This window comes from Ovis aries, chromosome 23, assembly GCF_016772045.2.
Source record: "Ovis aries strain OAR_USU_Benz2616 breed Rambouillet chromosome 23, ARS-UI_Ramb_v3.0, whole genome shotgun sequence".
Lineage (NCBI taxonomy): Eukaryota > Metazoa > Chordata > Mammalia > Artiodactyla > Bovidae > Ovis > Ovis aries.
Window position 1 is genome coordinate 11,136,031 of NC_056076.1, and position 21,567 is coordinate 11,157,597.

At 40.0% G+C, this 21,567-nt stretch overlaps 1 protein-coding gene across 5 annotated transcripts in view; it reads right to left on the minus strand.

The window, feature by feature from the left end:
* CDH7 (cadherin 7) overlaps positions 1–21,567 on the minus strand; it is a 142,625-nt gene that overhangs the window by 117,385 nt on the left and 3,673 nt on the right. For 3 of the 5 annotated variants that reach the window (XM_060405191.1, XM_060405190.1, XM_015103578.4), the window contains exon 2: positions 9,766–10,171. In XM_060405191.1, the coding sequence (XP_060261174.1) occupies positions 9,766–9,975 (210 nt within the window). In that variant the 5' untranslated portion in view covers positions 9,976–10,171. Of the gene's footprint in view, positions 1–9,765; positions 10,172–15,845; positions 15,956–20,881; positions 21,008–21,567 lie in introns of all 5 variants that reach the window. The other 2 variants (XM_042239200.2, XM_060405192.1) reach the window with 2 other exon arrangements.

Below are 21,567 nucleotides of genomic sequence, written 5' to 3' on the forward strand. Positions count from 1 at the left end.
TCCATCTTTTCCCACCAGCTCAATGGAGTATGGCAGTGTACAGCCAACCAGCTACAAACATTCCTAATGTCTATATAACCCCTTCAGGGATGGGCTAATGGTCTCCCCACTTGTTTGAAGCTGCACTTTTATCAGTTAAAACTCCTTGAGTGTATTGTGTATTTCATATACCAAAAACTAGAATTTTTTACACATGAGTTTATTTTTAATTGAATAAAAGTCCAAAATATTTTCTTTCTGGCCTCTCAACAGTTCATTATTTTTCCATACTCTATTTTGGAAATTTCTGTTCCAGGGTTCATTTCTAATACTTCTGTGTCCCAGCTAAATACCATTTTAATGTCTCTGTTAATTATCATGCCCTGTTATCCAATGTTCAGTTTCAAGATTTAGTAAAATGTAGGAAATAGCATGTAATATTAATAATTTGAGAGTCCACATAAATGTATCTATTCTGTTGAATATATGCCCTTTTAAAGGAAAAAGTTTGCAAAACATGCCAAAAGACCTTGATAGTATTGCAACTAAATCTGATACTTTGAAGGAAAACAAAATTATTTCCATAGAAGTAAAACAATATATTTCCAGAAATTTACTTTCCAGACTGGCCCTCTAACACTTCTGAATTGTAACTCTAATGATTGCTCCCTTACTCTACTTATTGTACTTCCAAATGCATCCATTACCTCATCTCCAATATAAGAACCCTGAGTTCAAGGCCTTTCTGAAGATTTAATCAGTACTGAATATGAATCAGAAATGTTATTGGATCTATGAAGAATCATTAGGAGAAATTATTACTAAATCTTTTCCAACATTAAACAGAACACCATTCATTGTTTAGACCTCAGCTCTCTTGTGAATATATTAAAATTTAAGACGTTCAGTTGCTTTCTCTTTTACCCTTAGCTAACTATACCTATTATTTTCCAAAGCAATGTTTTATTTATAATCATGAGGGTTAAACACTTGTGGCACACTCTACAGTATAAAACAGTTTATATTTTGTAAGCAATGAGGAAGAAAGTTCTTATTTAAATATAGATTAGTAGACATCTTCTTGGAATCTTGACACCAGAGAGCAGTCTCACATGCTTCAGAATAAAAAAAAAAAAACAAAATCAATTTCTCCAAGACATCCTAAATTGATGTGCTTTTGAGAAACAAAATCAATTACTACATAAAAGTATGGCTATTACCTGACAGCATTTTAGATTTAAATTTCATCCACGTCTCAGATAAACCCACAACCCTATCCTAAAAATGGACAACGGACTTTAATGAACAATTCAGTGCATATCCCTCAAATCACCAGTAACATTTACTCTAATCTATAATGGCAGCTTAGGTAGTTCTATACCTCCTTCAAGATTTCAAAACTTTCAGATTTTTTTTTTCAGTAGAAGCACGTGGCAGGCACCACCTTGACTAAGAGATCAAAGTCAGTATCTGTAAGAATGAGCCCTGTTAGCAGCCTGTGTCTCCTGAGAAGCAGCAGTGAGCAGGGCACCATACCGTTTCTGTGGCATTCCTGCCCCAAACTACATCTCCTGACATGCCTACCTTAGGAAGAAACATCTACTAACCCCGACTGTGAGAGACTCTACCAAATCACTAGTCAAGGACGACAGACTGAAGAGACAAGACAAATGCAAGCTACGATACAGGATTGGCTTCTACCAGAAAAGTCACTCGACTGTCGCAGCTGGAAAATTCTGAATATGACCTGCTGATAAGTCAAGAGTACTGCAGCCATGTTAACTTCCAAGTTTAAATAATAGGTGTAGTCACTGCAGGCGTGCAAGCTCAGGGACTCAGTCGTGTGCACCTCTTTAGGACCCCGTGCACTGTAGCCTGCCAGGCTCCTCTGTCCATGGAATTATCTAGGCTAGTATACTGGAGTGGGTAGCCATTCCCTTCTCCAGGGGACCTTCCCAACCCACGGGTCAAACCCACATCTCCTGTGTCTCCTGCACTGCTGGCAGATTCTTTACCTGCTGAGCCATCAGGCAAGCCCAATAGACGTAGCCATTAGTCATGTATGACACTGTCATTCGGAGAAGCTGGGTCCTACTTTGCAACCTATATGTAAGTCTGAAATGACTTCAAGATGGTTTCAAATTTTTACCTAGTTGATCTCTATTTTACAGATGAGCAGACTGAAATATATGCATCTTAGAGCACTGCTCAAAATAATGAGGGACTTGACAGTATAACCCAGGGTTTCTGCTTACTGGTCTTTCCACTATATAAAGCTTCCCCCAATATAGTTTTAGAAGATTCTGTCCTACTTTTTAAGGAGATAATTCATTTTTTCTTGCCTCTGATTTGGAAACTGAATCGTGAAATCGGAGTGTTTCCAGGTATCCTCGTGCAAGCCTTTGTTCTCGGATCCATGAATTTGTGCCTCTGGTTACCCACCTCTGTAGCTACACATCAGCTGCGGAACTGACTCCTCTCTATTGCCACCTGTTACCTGCTTGGTTTATCAACCAGGCAATGTTAGGATGGAGAGGCTTTATTTTTAACTCTTATCTAGCACAGTACCTAACATAGAGCAGGTACTTAAAAAGTATTTAAAGAAGAGAAGGGAGGGGAAGAAAGAAAACACATAACAGGCTGCCCAGCACGCCAAAGATGTTAAGCATAGTTCTACAAACTATTGTTTCTCTCCAGTGATCACGATCACCATGACAGATAATCAATATAAATCAGATGAAACGATTAGGATGACATTCCTCCCACGCTAGCACTCATCCATGTATGCTTAAACCAGCAAAGCTTCAGTGCCTGGCCTGTGCTTATCTAATTCTATCATTTATCTTGGTGAGTCCCAGAGACTGACTGTGTATCAGTGAGCATGGCATATACAGTTGGTCAGTTACACTTTTCTATAGAAAAGCTCAATATCATCCTTTTAGCTGGAATTTTGTCTTTGCATTTAGAAATTCAACATCAATATAAAAACCCAACTATCATACACTGAATTTAGCTTTTCATAATTTTTGCTCCTACTCTCACCAAATGGGTGACAAGCGTGTACAAACACACACGTTGAAGAAGACAGCATTTTAAATGATCTTGATCAACATAAACTATCAACATAAAAATGAAAATGTAGAGCCGATCTATACTATCTAGTTTGAGTGTGTGTGTGTGTATTCCGTCATTCAGTTGTGTCCAACTCTTTGTGACCCCATGGACTGACTGTAGCCTGCCAGGCTCCTCTGTGGATGGAATTCTCCAGGCAAGAATACTGGAGGGGGTTGTCATTTCGTCCTCCGGGGGATATTCTCGACTCAAGGATATTCTGCGCCTCCTGCATCGCCTGCATCAGCAGGTGGATTCTTTACCACTGAGCCATCTGGGAAGCCCAAGTTTGACTATAATTAGGTTTATAACTGCAGGTCCCTATCCTCCAACTTCTAGCTGTGTCGTCTCACCTGTAAACTACTTGGTAGCTAATTACAACCTTCATTTCTAACCGAAGGTAACTTCGAAGAGAAAATAAGCAATATTAAACTGAATTAATGGTACGTTTCTGCATTTTAGTAGCAAAATCTGATATATATTATTTTCATTATGGTTTCCAAAGAACACACAAACCCTTCAGGTTGTTGATTTTATGTGGAGAAAACACAGTTACTACTTTATAGTTATACCAGAGTTTTATAAGAGCTAAAAATAACTGCCAAAAAATATTTCTAAGAGACTGAACTCATTTGCATCCCACAGAGCTCATCCACGTCCAAATTTCTTTTGAAGCCACCAGGAGCTCCACAGTTCTACCTGTGAAGTATCAAGAAGATAAAAATCAGGGTCTTCACAACCCACTCTGGTTATAAAAACGCTATGAAAATGGGTTTCCTATGCATACACAGAACAAACTATTTGTTTTATTTTAAGATGGAAGCCAATTTCAGGAAATCTACATATTTAGAGGATGCTTTTGCTATTCTCCCTCTGAAATCTACAAAAGGTAATTTTTACCATGATATACTAGGTTAGCCAAAAAGTTCATTCGGGTCTTTCAATAAGGTGTTATGGAAACACCCACGTGAACTTACATGTTCTTCCCTAACTTAATATTTGGGATTATTTTCTTTTTGTGTATCTCATATAAACTTACCCCCATGAAGGAATCTGATCTGTAACACAACCTCCCCCTTCAAGAGGAAAGTTTCCTTTCCGGAACAGTGAGCAGAACTTCAGGGATCAGGAGCCCGCGAAATCTTTCAGTGAGAGATATGGCTGTAAGGTGTAATTAAATGCATCAAAGATGCTCAGCAATGCTTCCAAGCCAGGTGAAATTGAGAGCAGAGTGAATCCCATACTACATTCCTATGTCTTTGATTCTGACTAGGGTAAGAGGCATAAATTCTCCCTGAATGAGGGGGGACAAAAGGGGAGCAGCAGAAAATGTAAGAGTGATGTTAACAGCTCAAGAAGCAGACTGAGTAAGAAGCACGAAACACACATTTCAGTGAAAGTGATGGCCCGGAGGAAAGCGAACGCCTGGCAGCCCATTACACTGAGCGGAGACGAAAAACACTTAATACCTGAGACTCGGGCTCAGTGGTTTTGCAGACAAAGTTTTTTTGTCAGATGGTTAGGGGATGTTAAGTGAGAAATGCCGAGGTGAGGAAAAGACGGGACTAGAAAACTGCAGTGTGATGCGATCAGATGGCTAGACACAGCTACTTCACACACACTTCAAAGAGCCAGGTCAGGGTGATGTAAATTCACAGGAAGAAGAGAAAAGAAGGGCATCTCTACTTCATCCTTCCCATGAAAGGACAAGAAGCAGACACAGTTGTAATTAAGAAATACTCTTGGGGACCTCCCTGGAGGTCTAGTGGTTAAGACTCTGCACTTCTACTGCAGGGGAAACTAAGACCCCATGTGCCTTGCTGCACAGCCAAAAAAATACTCCTCTTAAGGAAAAGTGTACTACTTACTATTCCTTAAAACGGAGCTCCATACAGCACAGTGACTCTGGTTAATAATATTGTATTGTACATTTGAAAGTTGGGAAGAGAGTGGACCTCGAAAGTTCTCAACACACAAAAGAAGAATTTGTAACTATGTAGATTGACGGATGTCAACTAGGTGTACTGTGGTCATCATTTCTCAATTTATACAAATATGGAATCATTATGTAGTATACCTGAAAATAACACAATGTAGTATGTCAACTATGGGGCATCCCAGGTGATGCCAGTGGTAAAGAACCCATCTCCCAATCCAGGAGACATAGGTACAATCCCTGGGTTGGGAAGATTTCCCTGGAGAAGGAAATGGCAACCCACTTCAGTATCCTAGCCTGGAAAATTCCATGGACAAAGGAGCCTGGCAGGCTACAGTCCATGGGGGTGGCAAAGAGTCAGATACGACAGAGAACAAATACATCAATTATACTTTAACTTACAAAAAGAGCTCCATCAGAGTAATGACTCCTTTCATATGACTCAGCGGCTTGTCAATTTGAATCCCAAGAAAACAGTGAGATGCTCACGATAAAGGTCAGATTCTAACTCAGCCTAGAAGTGTGTCCTGGAGGCCTCTTGCAGAGGATCTGGAGGAACTCCTGGTCCCTTTCAACTCCTGGTCCCTTTCGTCTTGAGTTATCAAACTCAGGAAATTGGCTAAAATAAAAGGTGATAGCCATCTTGTGACTTCAGTGTCCTACCTTAAAGACCAAATTTTATGTAACTGTAGACTAATTTAGCTGATCTTGTTGGGCATCAGCCATTAACATGGTCTTCAACTTTGAAGGTAAAAAAATTTTAGATGTGATCTGACATTTGAAGTCCACATGTTTAAGGTCTGAATCATTCAGCCACATATGTATGCCATAATCTAACCCTATACAAGACATGTATCGCCAAGTACATCCAATATGGACCATTCCTATAATTAATTGCAATACTATTTAATACATAAAATAATGTCTACTTTCATCTGAAGGATCACAACTATAACACATATAACTGGACACATAACACAATAGATTATCCACAACCTGGTTAATTTATAATTAATATGTAGTGAAATAGATAAATATGATGTCTAGATTAATGTTCCAAATATTTTATCTCATTATTTCTCAGTAAAAACAAACAAAAACTTGACTTACAGATATAATTAATCCTATTTTAAAGATGAGGAAACTATAATTTAGTAGTATTAGGCAACTTAACCTAAGTCATACAACTAGTAGGAAATGCCCAAGTCAGCAGTAAGACTGAAGTCAATTTGATGCATACAATACATATTCATTTTGCGATTAAATTAAGCTATCAAGTTTAGCAAGGTCATCATTTACATTTTCCAAATTACCTAAACAGCTCAATTTTCTCAGGAAGACTTAAAGTGTAGCCATCTAACCAGCATACGTTAAATATGCATTTGTGAAATGCACTATCTGCCTATCTATTCTGCATATTAATCTAGACCTTTCTATTCTGTCTTTGAAAACTCTGGTCATAGCCTCCCTCAAGGTAGAAAAAAAAGGAAAAAAATGAAAAGAGTATATATATCTACTGTACACATCCAAGTGATAAAAACTGTACTGAGGTCAAAATTTTCCTTTAACTCTGCCCATTCAGGACACCAACCTAAAACAACTCATTTTATTTTCTCAGACAAAAAGCCTCAAGTATTCACGTTCTCTACCCCCTTTTCTCAAGCAAATGTAAAATGCACGTTTTAAAGCCTTTCATCTGTCTCTCTCTCTTCTCTATAAATTTCTCTCCATCTCAAATTGTTTTATTGCCCTTTTTCTGTATTTTAATCAGTTAAGTGTTTTTTAAAACCTATTTCCATCCTGAACATTTTACTATGAAGAGCTCTATTGAACTCCCAATACACAGCCTTCAAGAGATAAGCACAAACTTGTTTCCTGCCACATAAAGTCTGCTAGAGGATTGTCTCTAATTAACTGAAAGGAAAGCACAGAATATTTGCTACCTAATCAAGGAATCACACAATCTCTCTTATTAATAGAAAAATAACAATGGCATTGTCCAGTACTGTTGCATGTATTTGGAATTTAAGTAACCTAGAGACATGCCTTCATAACTTGAAACTGACTTAACATGATTATCTTGATAGAAGCAGTCTGAATTGTTACGGTGAAGTTTATAAAAATTAAAACATGAGGGGTTTTTTATTTTAAATTATCTTGATTTCCAAATGTCAATCTCACTCAAGCAACTCCATTTCAAACCAAATTAGTGGGAATATTTTAGTCATGTTTAGAAAAGTTTACATTTGTGCAAAAGTGTGATTTCTACTGGGTTTCCCTTGTGGCTCAGCTGGTAAAGAATCTACCTGCAATGCCGGAGGACCTGGGTTCGATCCCTGGGTTGGGAAGATCCCTTAGAGAAGGGAAAGGCTACCCACTCCAGTATTCTGGCCTGGAGAAGTCCATGGACTATAGAGTCCGTGGAGTCGCAAAGAGTGGGACACAACTGAGTGACTTTCACTTTCACTACTGATAACTACTGATAGTAGTAGTAACTACTATAATATTAATGGATAACTACTGATCCTTTGGACTTTCCTGGTGGCTCAGACAGTAAACAATCTGCCTGCAATGCAGGAGACCTGGTTTGATCCCTGGGTTGGGAAAATCACCTGGAGAAGGGCATGGCTACCCACTCCAGTACTCTTGCCTGGAGAATTCCATGGACAGAGGAGCCACACGAGCTATAGTCCATGGGGTCACCAATAGTTGGACATGACTGAGCTACTAATACTTTCACTTTTTCACTGGCCCTTTATGAAATATTTATGAATTATTATAGCCCTATCCATTCAACCAAATTTGATGAATTTCTCAAATGTTCATTAAAAATGAATGAAATTATGAGCTAGAATCGAGGTCACTAACATTGCAAAGGTTAATGCTTTCACTTGATTTACAAGAAAATAAGAGAGATGGAAAGATTTAGTACATAGTAAGTATAAATGATGGTGCTACTGATAAAACCAGACGGGCTCTGAAAATACACATATGTGCACACACACACACACAAACTTGTGTACATCCTTTCTTGGGCGTCCCAGGTGGCACTAGTGATAAAGAACCCACCTACCAATGCAGGAGACACAAGAGACATGGGTTTGATCTCTGGGTCGGGATGATCCCCTGGAGGAGGACACAGCCACCTGCTCCAGGATTCTCACCTAAAGAATCCCATGGACGGAGGAGCCTGGCAGGCTACAGTCCCTAGGGTCGCAAAGAGTCGGACACGACTGAAGCAGCTTAGCACACGTGCATGCCCATCTTTCGTCAGGACAGGAACATGCTATGATAGGCTAGACAGTTTCCTAATCCATGTCCCTAGAAATCTCTCACATATCTGAACTCCTTTGTAACAACACAGCATCAGTATTTGTACAATGTAGAGGCATTTAAAGAAAAGTAAGAAGATATACATAATAAAGATAATCTTGGCTTAGGTAGACAACTACCAACAAACACATATTTTTCACTCTTACTCAAGGTCTATTCAAATGAAACAATGACCCCTGAAACGAATACCGAAGATTCTCCTTCAATCATTCATAGTTGAAAATACACTCAGGGATAAATTCATCAGTGTGCTGAGCTTCACTTTACCAGGAATAGATGCATAAAACCGACAAAGAGCAGACATGCAGATGTATAGATGTCTTGCAAACACACTCTACTTATAGAAACCCTTCACCAGGGCTCAGCACAAAGCTGAAAATCTCAGGACATCTTCACAGATGTGAACACAGCCAAACCTGCATCCAGCTAGGAACTGGGAACATGGTACCAGGATGGGGAAAAGCCACATGCCCTGAAGTGCACCCTTCAGTTCAGAAGGTGCTTGAACAGAAACCGCTACCCAAACATGCAGATAGAAAGAGGCAGTGGTAAAGAACCTCCCCTTGGGCACCACTTGGCCGCCAAATAAATACACCCCAAACTGCCCACCATTCATCTAACATCACTTCTCCTGGGCCTCTGTTCACGCTCATTTTTAACCAAAATGTTAATTTTAAAAAGGAAATTTTAATAGTCCATTAAAACAAAATCACTACTTAGAAATGCAGATTTGAACCGCTCCTGATTTAGAAACAACAGTCCCCATAATTACACTTTTGCCATTTTCAACTGCCAAGTATCAGAACAGGATACATAAGCCTCAAGTTAGTATAAGCATTATTAGCCTTGTTAACTCCCAGAAAAAAATCTCAAAAATCTACTGGCTCATAGAACCCACCAGTCTTCATTCATTAGCGCAGGGGTCCCCAGCCTCTGCTCCATGGACCGGTACATTCTGTCAAATCAGTGGCAGATTAGATGAGAAATAGAGCAGACAATAAGTGTAATGCCCTTGAATCATCCCCAAACCATGTCCCTCATCCTTGTCGGGAGGAAAAACTGTCTTCCACGAAACCGGTTCCAAGCACCAAAAACGCTGGGGACTGCTGTTGAGTAAGCATTCCTGCTCTCACTTTGGAAACGACAGCTTTACTAACATGCCACCATCATGCTAAACGAGGCGTGAGTACGAGTCTCGCCTGTATCTTGGAATAAAGCATCACTCCCTGAACTGTGGCTTCACGGGATGAGTAACACCTGGATGACTGTGCCAGCGTGGCTAACCAATGCCAGAAACCTCATGACAGCTTTGTGTTTCTAATCTCCAAAGAAAAAGGAGCCGTTCTCTATTCAACCACAGACATTCACAAGAATCGTTTGCGACTTGGAAAAGCCAAATACCCTACCTTTCCTACATAGAGCGGGTCTGAACCCATGTACTCCTCCAGCACGAAGAACTGATTCCACACCCAGCTGCGCTTCGTGCGCGACCTCCCTGATTGGAAATACGGCTTTGATCCGGACCTTGAGAGCTCCGCTTGACTCATCCCCGAGAAACACAGGAAAAGCGCGATCAGCTGAAGAAAATGGCAGAACTCCACTTTGCCCAACTTCATCTTTTTTTTTTCTTTCTTTTTCCTGTGTAAGAAAAAAACCTTGACAAGAGAGAAGGCACAGTTCCAGTTGGCTTAGTAGCTCTTGCCTCCGGCAGGGTGTCAGCTGGGAGTGCAGAGACAATAATTTGTAGAGAGTTCGAAGGGGAGAGGTCACAAGTGCTGAATAACCTTCGCCCAAGAATGGTGTAATAGGTACCTACCAGAACAAAGAGAAGAGCTGGTGTCAGAAAGCGAAACACAGAAATACCTTTTAACTTGCACTTACTAACTCATTCTCTCTTTTTTTTTTTTTTTTTACTTTGTGTTTAACACCAAAAACGTTTTGCATTGGAGTATGGCCAATTAATGGGGTTGTGGTAGTTTCAGGCGACCAGTGAAGGGACTCAGCCAGACACACACATGTATCCATTCTCCCCCCAAAACTCCACTCCACCCCAGGCTGCCCTGGGCTCTACAGTAGATCTTTGTTGGTACTAACACACTGTTGGATCGTCCAAGATATCATTATCTGCACTATCATTAAAATATAAGGATAAACTTAAAATAGAAAACTGCAAAAGCTGTAGCCATATTCACAAATAACATAAATACTGCTGATGCAGAATTATCCTGATTCCATAATACAACCTTAAAATTTTCCTCGTTCTTCTAGGGCATTCTCATTGGGAGCATATGGTTTATTTAATACAAATGGAGCAACCCATTGGTTAAGAAAAAAATCATTTTAATGCTAGGTGTTTTGTTGGTTTTGTGGGGTTTTTGTTTGTTTGTTTGTTTGTTTTTTTGTTTTTTGGTCCTTTTCTATCACAGTTTCATTTGTTGGTATTAGAATATGAAAGCCAAGCAGCTCAAAGCAGGGATTTAACCAAATGGAAAGGACATATGCTAGTTTAAATCTCTCCTGTGAAACCGCAAAGAGAAAGTAGTATGAGATGCTTCAAAACCGGTTGATTGATTCTAAACCACCAAACACCAGCTGTTTTGATATGTTCTGATTTGATTGTGATCAGCTGAAAAGCTCAGTGGTTTCCAATTTCTACCCTTCAAACTTATTGTCATGTATGCTGTGGAGCGTGTTTGGTTATTCTACTGCACTGAAGGTATTTGCCGCTTTACAAGTATTTACTGAACCCTTGCAGCATTGTTTGTGCATAGTAGGGCCTTTCTCTGTCAACAATGACAGGATTGAATTATATTGATCATCAGAGGGGTGAGCAAATTCGACTCTATATGTGAGACTGATTCTCGGTTCCACACACCTAAGAGGTGTCTTAGCAGCAGCAAAAATCTTTTATCCTCAGGTCTAGTTATTTCATTACCAAATTCTGATTATGCAAGATATAATCAGTCTACAATGCCAACTTGCCAAAACACAGAGGAATGAGAATTTATGATCAAGTGCTCACTTAAATCACTGCTGCACTTTGGGTTATGAATTCATTTGGCAACTATAAATAAATCAACAATAGGATAATTAAGGCAAATAAGATTTGCTTTCAATTTTTGAGAGGAGAAAAATAGTCTTAACAACATGAAGCCACAAGATATCTCATTATCAAAGCAGAAAATACTCTCTGTGCCAACTTTTCCATCTTTCTCCCTTCTCTCCTGTAACAGAAATGTCTGCTAATCATCAGATGATTTCTGACAGTCAAATTGCTTACAGAACATGTCATATATAGTAGAAGGAAGGTGAACTGTATTAAACGTGTTGAAATAGTCCACACAACTGAAAAAACATGTTGCATGGACTTGAAGCTCTAGTCAAATGAACATACTCCTATTAAGATACTGCAATAAAGTTTTGAAATTTAGGATATTCCAGAATAGCTCCAAATACACCTAACTGCTATGTTCTGAGAACCCCCAGGAAGGATAAACTATTACTGGAGCATATTAACTGCAGTCTGTGCACTGAATACCATCTCCCAGAATCCAGATCTCCCATCTGATGATCAAAAATGAACTTGGTTCATTTGAAAATCACTCTAGAAAGGCGAGTTGTTCTACACTTAGAATTACAAAGCAAGAAGGAACTTGGGGCGATTTACTGATATTCTGGTGGATGAATGACCCTCAGCTAGGTTGGAAGTTCTTTGTACACTGGTCTGAGCTAATCCACCTGAGAGACAAGTTACCTCCAGTTAAAAGAAGACAAGTAAACACTTAAACTGGAGAAGACAATGGCACCCCACTCCAGTACTCTTGCCTGGAAAATCCCATGGATGGAGGAGCCTGGTAGGCTGTAGTCCATGGGGTCACCAAGGGTCGGACACGACTGAGTGACTTTCCCTTCACTTTTCACTTTCATGCCTTGGAGAGGGAAATGGCAACCCACTCCAGTTTTCTTGTCTGGAGAATCCCAGGGATGGGGGAGCCTGGTGAGCTTCCGTCTATGTGGTCGCACGGAGTCAGACACGACTGAAGCGACTTAGAAGTAGCAAACACTTGAACAAGGAAATGGTGTGCTTGTGTAGGGATTTGTTTATGCCGACCGGGAATTGGGGCCAGGCACTCCTGGTGAGTGGCCTTTAGTAGGAAGAGCAGGGACCTCCTTCACAACCAGGTTCCTGGTGATGGGGGAGGAGGGAACCTAGGGTTGTGGTGACCAGACTGAGTCCAGCATGGGAACCCTTTGGCCAAAGGACATTTCAAGTTTCACTGCTCTCCTTCCTCAAGAAAGACAGAAACTGCGCCTAAAAACTAGGGCAGAAATACTTTGGTCCCTAAGACCAAATGTTTTAAAATGTGATATGGACAAATGACGTCAATTTCAGTTCAGTTCAGTTGTTCATTCCTGTCCAATGCTGCAACCCCATGTAGTGCAGCACACCAGGCTTCCCAGTCTGTTGTTTCATGTCCAGTTCTAACTGTTGCTTCTTGACCTGCATACAAATTTCTCAAGAGATAGGTCTGGCATTCCCATCTCTCAAAGAATTTTCCACAGTTTGTTGTGATCCACATAGTCAAAGCTTTGGCATAATCAATGAAGCAGAAGTAGATGTTTTTCTGGAACTCTCTTGCTTTTTCGATGACCCATGATGTTGGCAATTTGATCTCTGGTTCCTCTGCCTTTTCAAAATTCAGCTTGAACATCTGGAAGTTCAAGGTTCACATATTGCTGAAGCCTGGCTTGGAGAATTTTGAGCATTCCTAGCGTGAGATGTGGAGGAGGCACTGACACCTCACTCCAGTACTCTTGCCCGGAATATCCCATGGATGGAGGAGCCTGGTGGGCTGCAGTCCATGGGGTCACGAAGAGTTGGACACGACTGAGCGACTTCACTTTCACTTTTCACTTTCATGCATTGGAGAAGGAAATGGCAACACACTCCAGTGTTCTTGCCTGGAGAATCCCAGGGATAGGGGAGCCTGGTGGGCTGCCATCTATGGGATCACACAGAGTTGGACACGACTGAAGCAACTTAGCAGCAGCCTGTGAGATGAGTGCAACTGAGCATTCTTTGGCACTGGATTTCTTTGTGATTGGAATGAAAACTGACCTTTTCCAGTCCTATGGCCACTGCTGAGTTTTCCAAATTTGCTGACATATGGAGTGCAGCACTTTCACAGCATTATCCTTTAGGATTTAAAATAGCTCAACTGGAATTACATCACCTCCACTAGCTTTGTTTGTAGTGATGCTTCCTAAGGCCCACTTGACTTCACATTCCAGGATGTCTGGCTTTAGGTGAGTGATCACACCATCCTGATTATCTAGGTCATAAGATCTTTTTTGTATAGTTCTTCTGTTTCAATTCTGTGTCAATTTAGGCTACTCTTAATTAAGGGAACTTGATAACGTTGTTTCTGTGTGAAATTGTACCCAACCTCTAAAAAAACTAGACAGCAAATGAATTTTTTCAGAACACTAGATTTGGGGAGTTCTTATAATTAAATTGGTATTCCCTCGTGGCCCAGATGGTAAAGAATCTGCCCACAATTCAGAAGACCCAGGTTCAATCCCTGGGGTCAGTTAGATCCCCTAGAGAATGAAATGACAACCCACTCCAGTATTGCCTGGAGAATCCCATGGACAGAGGAGCCTGGAGGGCTACAGTCCATGGGGTTGCAGAGAGTGGAAAACAACTGAGCGACTCAGATCTGAGTCTGTCATGTATCAGCTACGCAATCTTGGACAAGATACTTAAATTCTAAGAAAATAAGTTCCAGAGATGAATCTTCAAGCCTCCCACTTATAAAATGAAAATGTTAATAATTGCATCTAAGTCATAGGATTAAATAAGCAGATCATAAAAAGCTAAGGATAGTGCCTGGCAAAAACTAAAAGCACTAAATATATACACTCACACACATATATGTAACATAAGTAGTATCAAAAATTATATACATATATACATTTTAAGTTTGATACTGCTGCTGCTGCTAAGTCGCGTCAGTCGTGTCTGACTCTGTGCGACCCCATGGAGTGCAGCCTACCAGGCTCCTCCACCCATGGGATTTTCTAGGCAAGAGTACTGGAGTAGGGTGCCATTGCCTTCTCCAAAGTTTGATACTACTTACGTTCAAATAAAAGTTAGTTCGCAACGTTTTCATTTTCATCTTATCTATAAAATGTTTCAGAAAACTCAACACTTGGTGAAAACATTTTTTCTTAACCTTTTATTTTGTACTGGGGTAGAGCCAATTAACAATGTTGTGATATTTCAGGTGAACAGTGAAGGGACTCAGCCACACATATGCATGTATCCATTCTCCCCTAAACTCCCCCCCGCCATCCAGGCGGCATCATCACACTGAGCAGAGTTCCCTGCGCTATACAGTCGGTCCTTGTTGGTTCCCCACATTAAGTAGAGCAGTGTGTACATGTCCATCCCAAACTCCCTAGCCATTTCCTTCCCCCATCCTTCCACCTCCCTGCTCCCCCCGACCATGAGATCATTCTCAAAGTCTGAGAGTCTGTTTCTGTTTTGAAGGTAAATTGAATGAAAACATTCTTAATAGTTCTAGTCAGTGCCAGATAACTACTAGATTATAAAAGGAAGCATCTAGATGCATACAAACAATGGCAACAAATTACTTTCTTCAAAAAAAATGTAATGTTTTCTTTCCTAAAGCCACGTTCTCTGTCATTCTTATAAGTCAAAGACTGGTATTGGTACTGGATAACTTTGAGTTCACTCAGGATGTTCACTGATAAGAAACAAACGTAATCTGGACTGGAAATAGATCACAGGACCCGCCATCATTTCCTCTAATGACCTTGGATCCCTTTGGGACTACATGTTTCACGTGTACAAAATGTGGGAGCTGAGCTATATCATTTTATAAAGTCTGTTTGTACAGCTCTTAATTATATAAAATTGCTTTTGTTGTCTTTTTCTCAGTTATGAAAAAGTACACATTGTTAATAATTAAAGGTAAAGGGTAGAGTGATTAAGGAAAGCCACAGAAATATAAAGGAAGCATTTGACGTATTTACAGAATTGAGCATGAATTTTAACAAGACATGTTTAAATTACTCTTTTTCCCTCTTGATTATCTCTTTTCCATACAAGACTGTGGAGTGATGGAACAAGCTAGAACCCATAAAACAACAGAGTGACAGAAAACGCCAGGAGTTATTTTACAGTCATTGACATGATAATATCTGCAAAGGAAAGATACCTGAGAATTCTGTACTTTCCTATTTAAATCAAGGGTTTTAAGAGCAGTTAGTATTAACAGAAACCTTGATGAACAGGGATGATTTACCCTATCACTGGATCCTAGCACCCAGAACAGAAGTAGGCCCTGGAATTGACATGCAGAAAATGTTTATGGAATGTTTCTTTCCATTATAATCACTCTCATGTTTAATATGAAAACTTAACCATAGAAGTCAACATGGAAATCCTTGACTACTCTACCATGCTCAGAAGTCACAATCACTTTGAGAACAATTCCATTACATTTCTTTGCAGGATTTGAAGTATTTGCCAGTCTCTTAAGCTAAATTTCCTTTACTTTTCTTGAAGGTCTACAAGAGAGGACAAAGATACTTCAATGGGCATCGCGTACATTCCTAGAGGATGAAATTCTCTTTCAGGAAGCAAATAAATGCCTCTAGAACACCCTTTGTACAGTGTGCTGGTAAACATCGGAAAATCACACATGAAGAGTTGTGATCTGAGTAGGGTGTTTCATGATATGTACATCAATACTTTGGAGAGCTACAAACCCTGCCAGGAACATACACTTGATAACAGTAGGAGGAAGTGGTAATGGCAAGGGTCAGAGGTCCCCTTTCTTCACCTGTCCCCCACAAATCCTTGCCTTGCTTTCCGGTCAGATCTGGTTTTCGAGGTAAAGGCCAGAACAACAGCTCAACACAGCTCACCCTCCCTGCATGAGTTGGGTTACTATGAAAGACAGGAAGGGCCCTGAACCCTTAGGAAAAACCTTCAGTTATCTGAGGTCATCAAACAGAAGTCATCGAGACTTGACCTTGAGATTTCCTGTCCATAACCTCATCATACAGGCTTCCCATCTTCACACAAATGTCAACACGTCTAAAGGCACCAACCACAGTAACGTCTTTTCCACATAAATGAACTTGAACACCCAACACATTTCAATTGTTGACTTTTTGCACAACGGGTTAAACAAGGCCTCACAAATCTGTGTCCCAAAACAGAACTCTGCAACCTCCTCCCGCAGACTTCTGTGCCCTCTTCTCCCTTCCTTCTGCCTCCTCCCCTATCTCAGTTTCCTGTACAGGCAGGAGTTGACCAGGGGGATGTTACATAAGAAATAAGCGGAGACCTCTGCACCCAAGCGGTGTCACGTGCCAACCTGTGTCCCGAGGGAAAACTTAAAAGGATGGCCCCCTGGAAGTCTGGACCGCTGCCCGGGTCACTACGACCAACTCAGAAAAAAAGAGACAGTGCAGAAAAATAATATATTGGTATACAGTTAGGTAACTTTTACAGATCTGCGTCAACTTCTGGACAGTTACAGATGTTCACTGTTACAACACTGAGGAGAAAAACAGCAGGAATAGGTTATATCTGAGGAGAGAAGAACCGAATAGAGGCCAAGCACAGACATTTCAAAAACCAAAGGGGAGATGGCTACTGGGTTGGTAATTAATCCAAAATCTAAAAACTCTGGGTAACATTTAAAACTTTTTTTTTTGGCTCTGATATTTTAAAGCTAAAATTTGTCATTTTTAAAATTTGTAATGTTAGGTCTCTTTTTTTTTTTTTTTGGACAAACCAAAAAATACATGAAAATCGCCACAAATAATACTGTGATTTTAGTCAAAGGAATGCAAAATGAAGCCTCACAATGGAAATCTTAAAAGGATTGGAGCAAAAAAGAAAAAAAAAGAGATAGAGGTAAGAATCAGTCAAGTGCTATTTACTAAATCAACATCATTTGTTGACCTGAAATCACTTTAGCATGCTACCTTTTTGTTCCAATTATTTTTGTTCAACTAAGTGGCAAAAATTATTTCCAAGTAGATAGTTTATTATTCATTTAACCTTAATACTTAATAATACTTTACCCAAACGAATTCATCATTATAAAATTTTCTTGGATTTTCTGCTCCACTAATACCTCTGCGAAACTACTTTCAAAAATCAGATCAAGTGACTATCATGCTCTTAATCAAATGTTTGTTCAGACTTAAAAACAATGACTAAAAAAAAAACACCTTTAAAACAAAAAATGTATTTTTAATGCATCAATGAGCAAAAGGGCAAATCTTACAGAGCCTGTTCCATCTAAATTAAAGATGGTATGCTAAAAACACAAGTAGCATAAAATGAATCCTATTCAACCACTCACATTAATATATAACCATAAGAGTAGTTAAAGCACATGCCTAATTACCAACTAATTTATATTTGCTGAACTGCTTTTTAAAAAGCACACAGGACTATCTGCCTTCTAGAAATAAGGAGCTATAAACTATGACTATCAATTATATTAAAAGGAGATATATTACTAGTTTAGGTTTTCCGGCACTTAAACTGGAAGTGTTTTTTGCAGTGCAATATGAATAAACCAATGTCTTACCTCAGTTTAAGACTCTATACGATCAGTTTCTCTCAATCACAGGCAAGGAACAGATGCTCAACCTCTGTGAGTCTGGAGTTGCATCAGATACAAATCTTCTGCAACTGTTGTGAAATATACTTATTTCATAACACACTAACAGGTAGTATACTACCTACTGGTAATCTAAAAACTAGAAGACAGCCTGCCTCTATTTTAAAAATGGGTCCAGTTTGGGAGGGAATTGGGACTTTCTGGTTAAGACTCCACACTTCCTATGCAGGGGTGCAGGTTCAATCCCTGGTCGGGGAACTAAGATCCTGCAGGCAGCACAGCTCAGCCACAAGGAAAAAAAAAAAATAAAAAACATGGTCCAGTTTACAATTACATGGAACATGACAGTTTCAGAATAAATTCAGTAATTTGCACTTTCTATAAAAACAAAAGTAAGAATGACATTTAAGGACTGCCACTCCAGTACTCTTGCCTGGAAAATCCCACGGACAGAGGAGGCTGCAGTCCATGGGATCACGAAGAGTCGGACACGACTGAGTGACTTCCCTTTCACTTTTCACTTCCATGCATTGGAGAAGGAAATGGCAACCCACTCCAGTGTTCTTGCCTGGAGAGTCCCAGGGACAGGGGAGCCTGGTGGGCTGCCATCTGTGGGGCAGAGTCGGACACGACTGAAGTGACTTAGCAGCAGCAGGAGCAGTGAACTTGATAGAAAATAATCCACGAGAATCAGAAATCCCTAACAGGTAACCGCCAAACACCTTTAGAACATTCCCTGAGACGTTTTGTTGGATGGTTTATAAAACACAGTAGTACAAGAAATCACAGTTGTAACAATAACAAAATGGGAGAGAGAAAAAAACATCTTGCTGCTGGCCTATTGGGAGGAAACTGTCATTTCCAGGATTGCTTTAAAGTCGAACTGCTGGGCTGATCAAAAATGTTGTTCAGTTTATGGGAAAACCTAAACAACCTTTTTGGCCAACCCAATGCATTTTGACAAGCAACATGTTTTTCATAAATGTGTATGAAGACTAAACAACATCCATGTTTAAAAGTGGAAATGACACCACTTCACAGCAGTGGTCAGAGGCTACTGTGACCATATCACCACTGCTTTAAGCACAACCTTCATGAATGAGCTCTGTAGTTTGGCAAAAGAAGCCTGCTCCCTTTTAGATACTCCTTGGGTATTAAATGGCATTATTTAAACTCAACAAGGAAAGACTGCCTCCTGATTTCACATCTCCATTAAAGACCTTCGTTGGCCCTTGCTTTCCCCAGGACTGCAGCCACCTGTCTCCACACAGGTCGTCACTATTGCCACAAAGGTAGAGTGGGCTGCTTTGTAAAAAGGATCATACTGTTCACAGTGAAGTTCACTTGTTTTTACGATAGATCCACTGAATATATTTTGGGGAATGCAAAAGCAGGGAACAATCTGTTCTAACCTCCCCTTCATCAGTGAGCAGATGCTATGAGTTACAACAGAAAGTAATCCAAGGGCAAGGAGCACTTCAAGAGCTATGGCCATGCGTCAGTTCCAACTATCACACACAAATAGAGCTTTCAGAGATGACATCTAAGAGAGAGAGAGAGAGAATGAGGGTCATTTAGTGCTGAAGGAGGTAAACACTTGCTTTTCTTGAGCATTCACGTTGGGGAAAAATAAATAAATCTCCAACCCACTCAAGAGGTAGAACCACAGATGTATTGATAGAAGACACATTAGAAGAACCTAAGGCAGTCTTTTCTTTCCTTACTAATGAAAATGAAGTCTACGGTTGTGCAGTGCCCAAGGTCGCACAGCTAGTTACAGATGGAATTGGGCATGACTGAGATGCAACGATCATTTAAAGTATTTGTCAAATATTTCTCAATCTGATCATTAAGATCTTTCTAATTTATTACCTTTAGAATTTACTCAAATTTTTACTATAACCATGAGCTTGAATTTTCAATGTAGGGGACCATCAGGATTCCATTCAGAATGGACAGGAGAGAGGCAGAATGTAGGATACTCAATAGATCTCTTGTTCAGGATTGTGTGTTTATGTATGACCAAAAACAGAGTGAGCAGTACCCAATTTTAAAATTGCCTTTTCCCTCCGAAACAACTCCAGCATCCATAATAACTTCCTACAACGCTGTAATGCTATGGTGGTTACTATCTGCACTGACACTGGAATAATAGTCCATTGGCTGTTTTAGAAATTGGGTATAGTCTGATTTCTTCAGATATAAGAATGTAGATGGATGGCTATTTGGTTGTTACTATAAATACTGTATTTCAAGATGCTTCTCTGTTCCTAACTACCCATTATAATCATTCTAGATCTAATATTTCATCTTCAGCTTTTAGGATAGACATATACTGTCATTTGTTTCATCTCTATACCATTAAAGTTTAGCATTAACTTCAATAATTTTAATACTGATAAAGCAGCCTTCTTTTCTACTTAAAAGGTATAATTCTTTACATTTTAATTAGTGAGGCTGGGGACCCTCTGTGATATGTGACTTCTCACATAAAGAAACTGTGATCAAACCCATTAGCTCCCTGGGCCAGATAACATTACAACCACAGACCACAACCTCCTACCGTTAACTGGCCTAAATATTCAGGCAGGGGCCCTGGAAATGAATCACACAGCCGGTAGTCTGCCTCTGGTTATCAGACATGGAATGAAAACTTCTCTAAGTGGCTTACAGAGTCAATTTCCACGAAGCACAAATAACTTCTGCCATGGGTGAAAGGAATGAAAAAGAGAAAACAACAACTGTTTACAATTAACGAGAAGCAGCCTATGTAAATTACAAAGAAAGTGACAAAGCACAGTCCTTCTGAGCTCTTTATATAGTATCAAAATCATCAAATCATACTTACAGGGTTTGTTTCTTTGTACTTTTACAACATATCTCAGTGGGATCAATTTTCACTTTTAATTTACCCTTGCATTTACACTGAGGTTTACATGACTTCAACAAAAGGCATCATGTTTCAATAAGCAGTCTGCAAAACAGTCAAAAAGAAATTTCTGCTAGAATGAAAATCTGAAATGAACGTAAGGACATGCATGCCTGCATATTCATCTGCACTGATAATTTTGTCCGTGAGGAGTCTCGCAGAACCAGGGGGGGCAGGGGGAATGTTTGCAGGGGTATCTTTCTGCAAAACCAGCAAATTCCCAGAGGAGGCACTCGAGTACTGCTAGTTACAGCTAGATCAGCTCTGCTTGTCAGAGGCTGAGGAGATGGTCACACACAGGACTCTGATCACATGCCTTCCTTGTCCTCAGCTCCCCTGCATCACCCCATTTAGAAGCAACTGAGTCCTTCATGCAAAGGAGAAAAGCTCCCATCACTGTCCTTTTGCAATCAACGATGGTGCCATAGCTATTTTAGAAGTTTCTGAGACTCCCAATTTCAGCTAAAGGCTATGAAGCCCTCCAAGCCAGTAAAAAAACCTTTTTGTGTGTGAGAGAGGGAATCGTGATGTGATAGGAGCTACTAAGGCAGTAAATGCAAAATCGTATAAAATCAAAGAAGGATGGAAATCACTGAAGCATACAT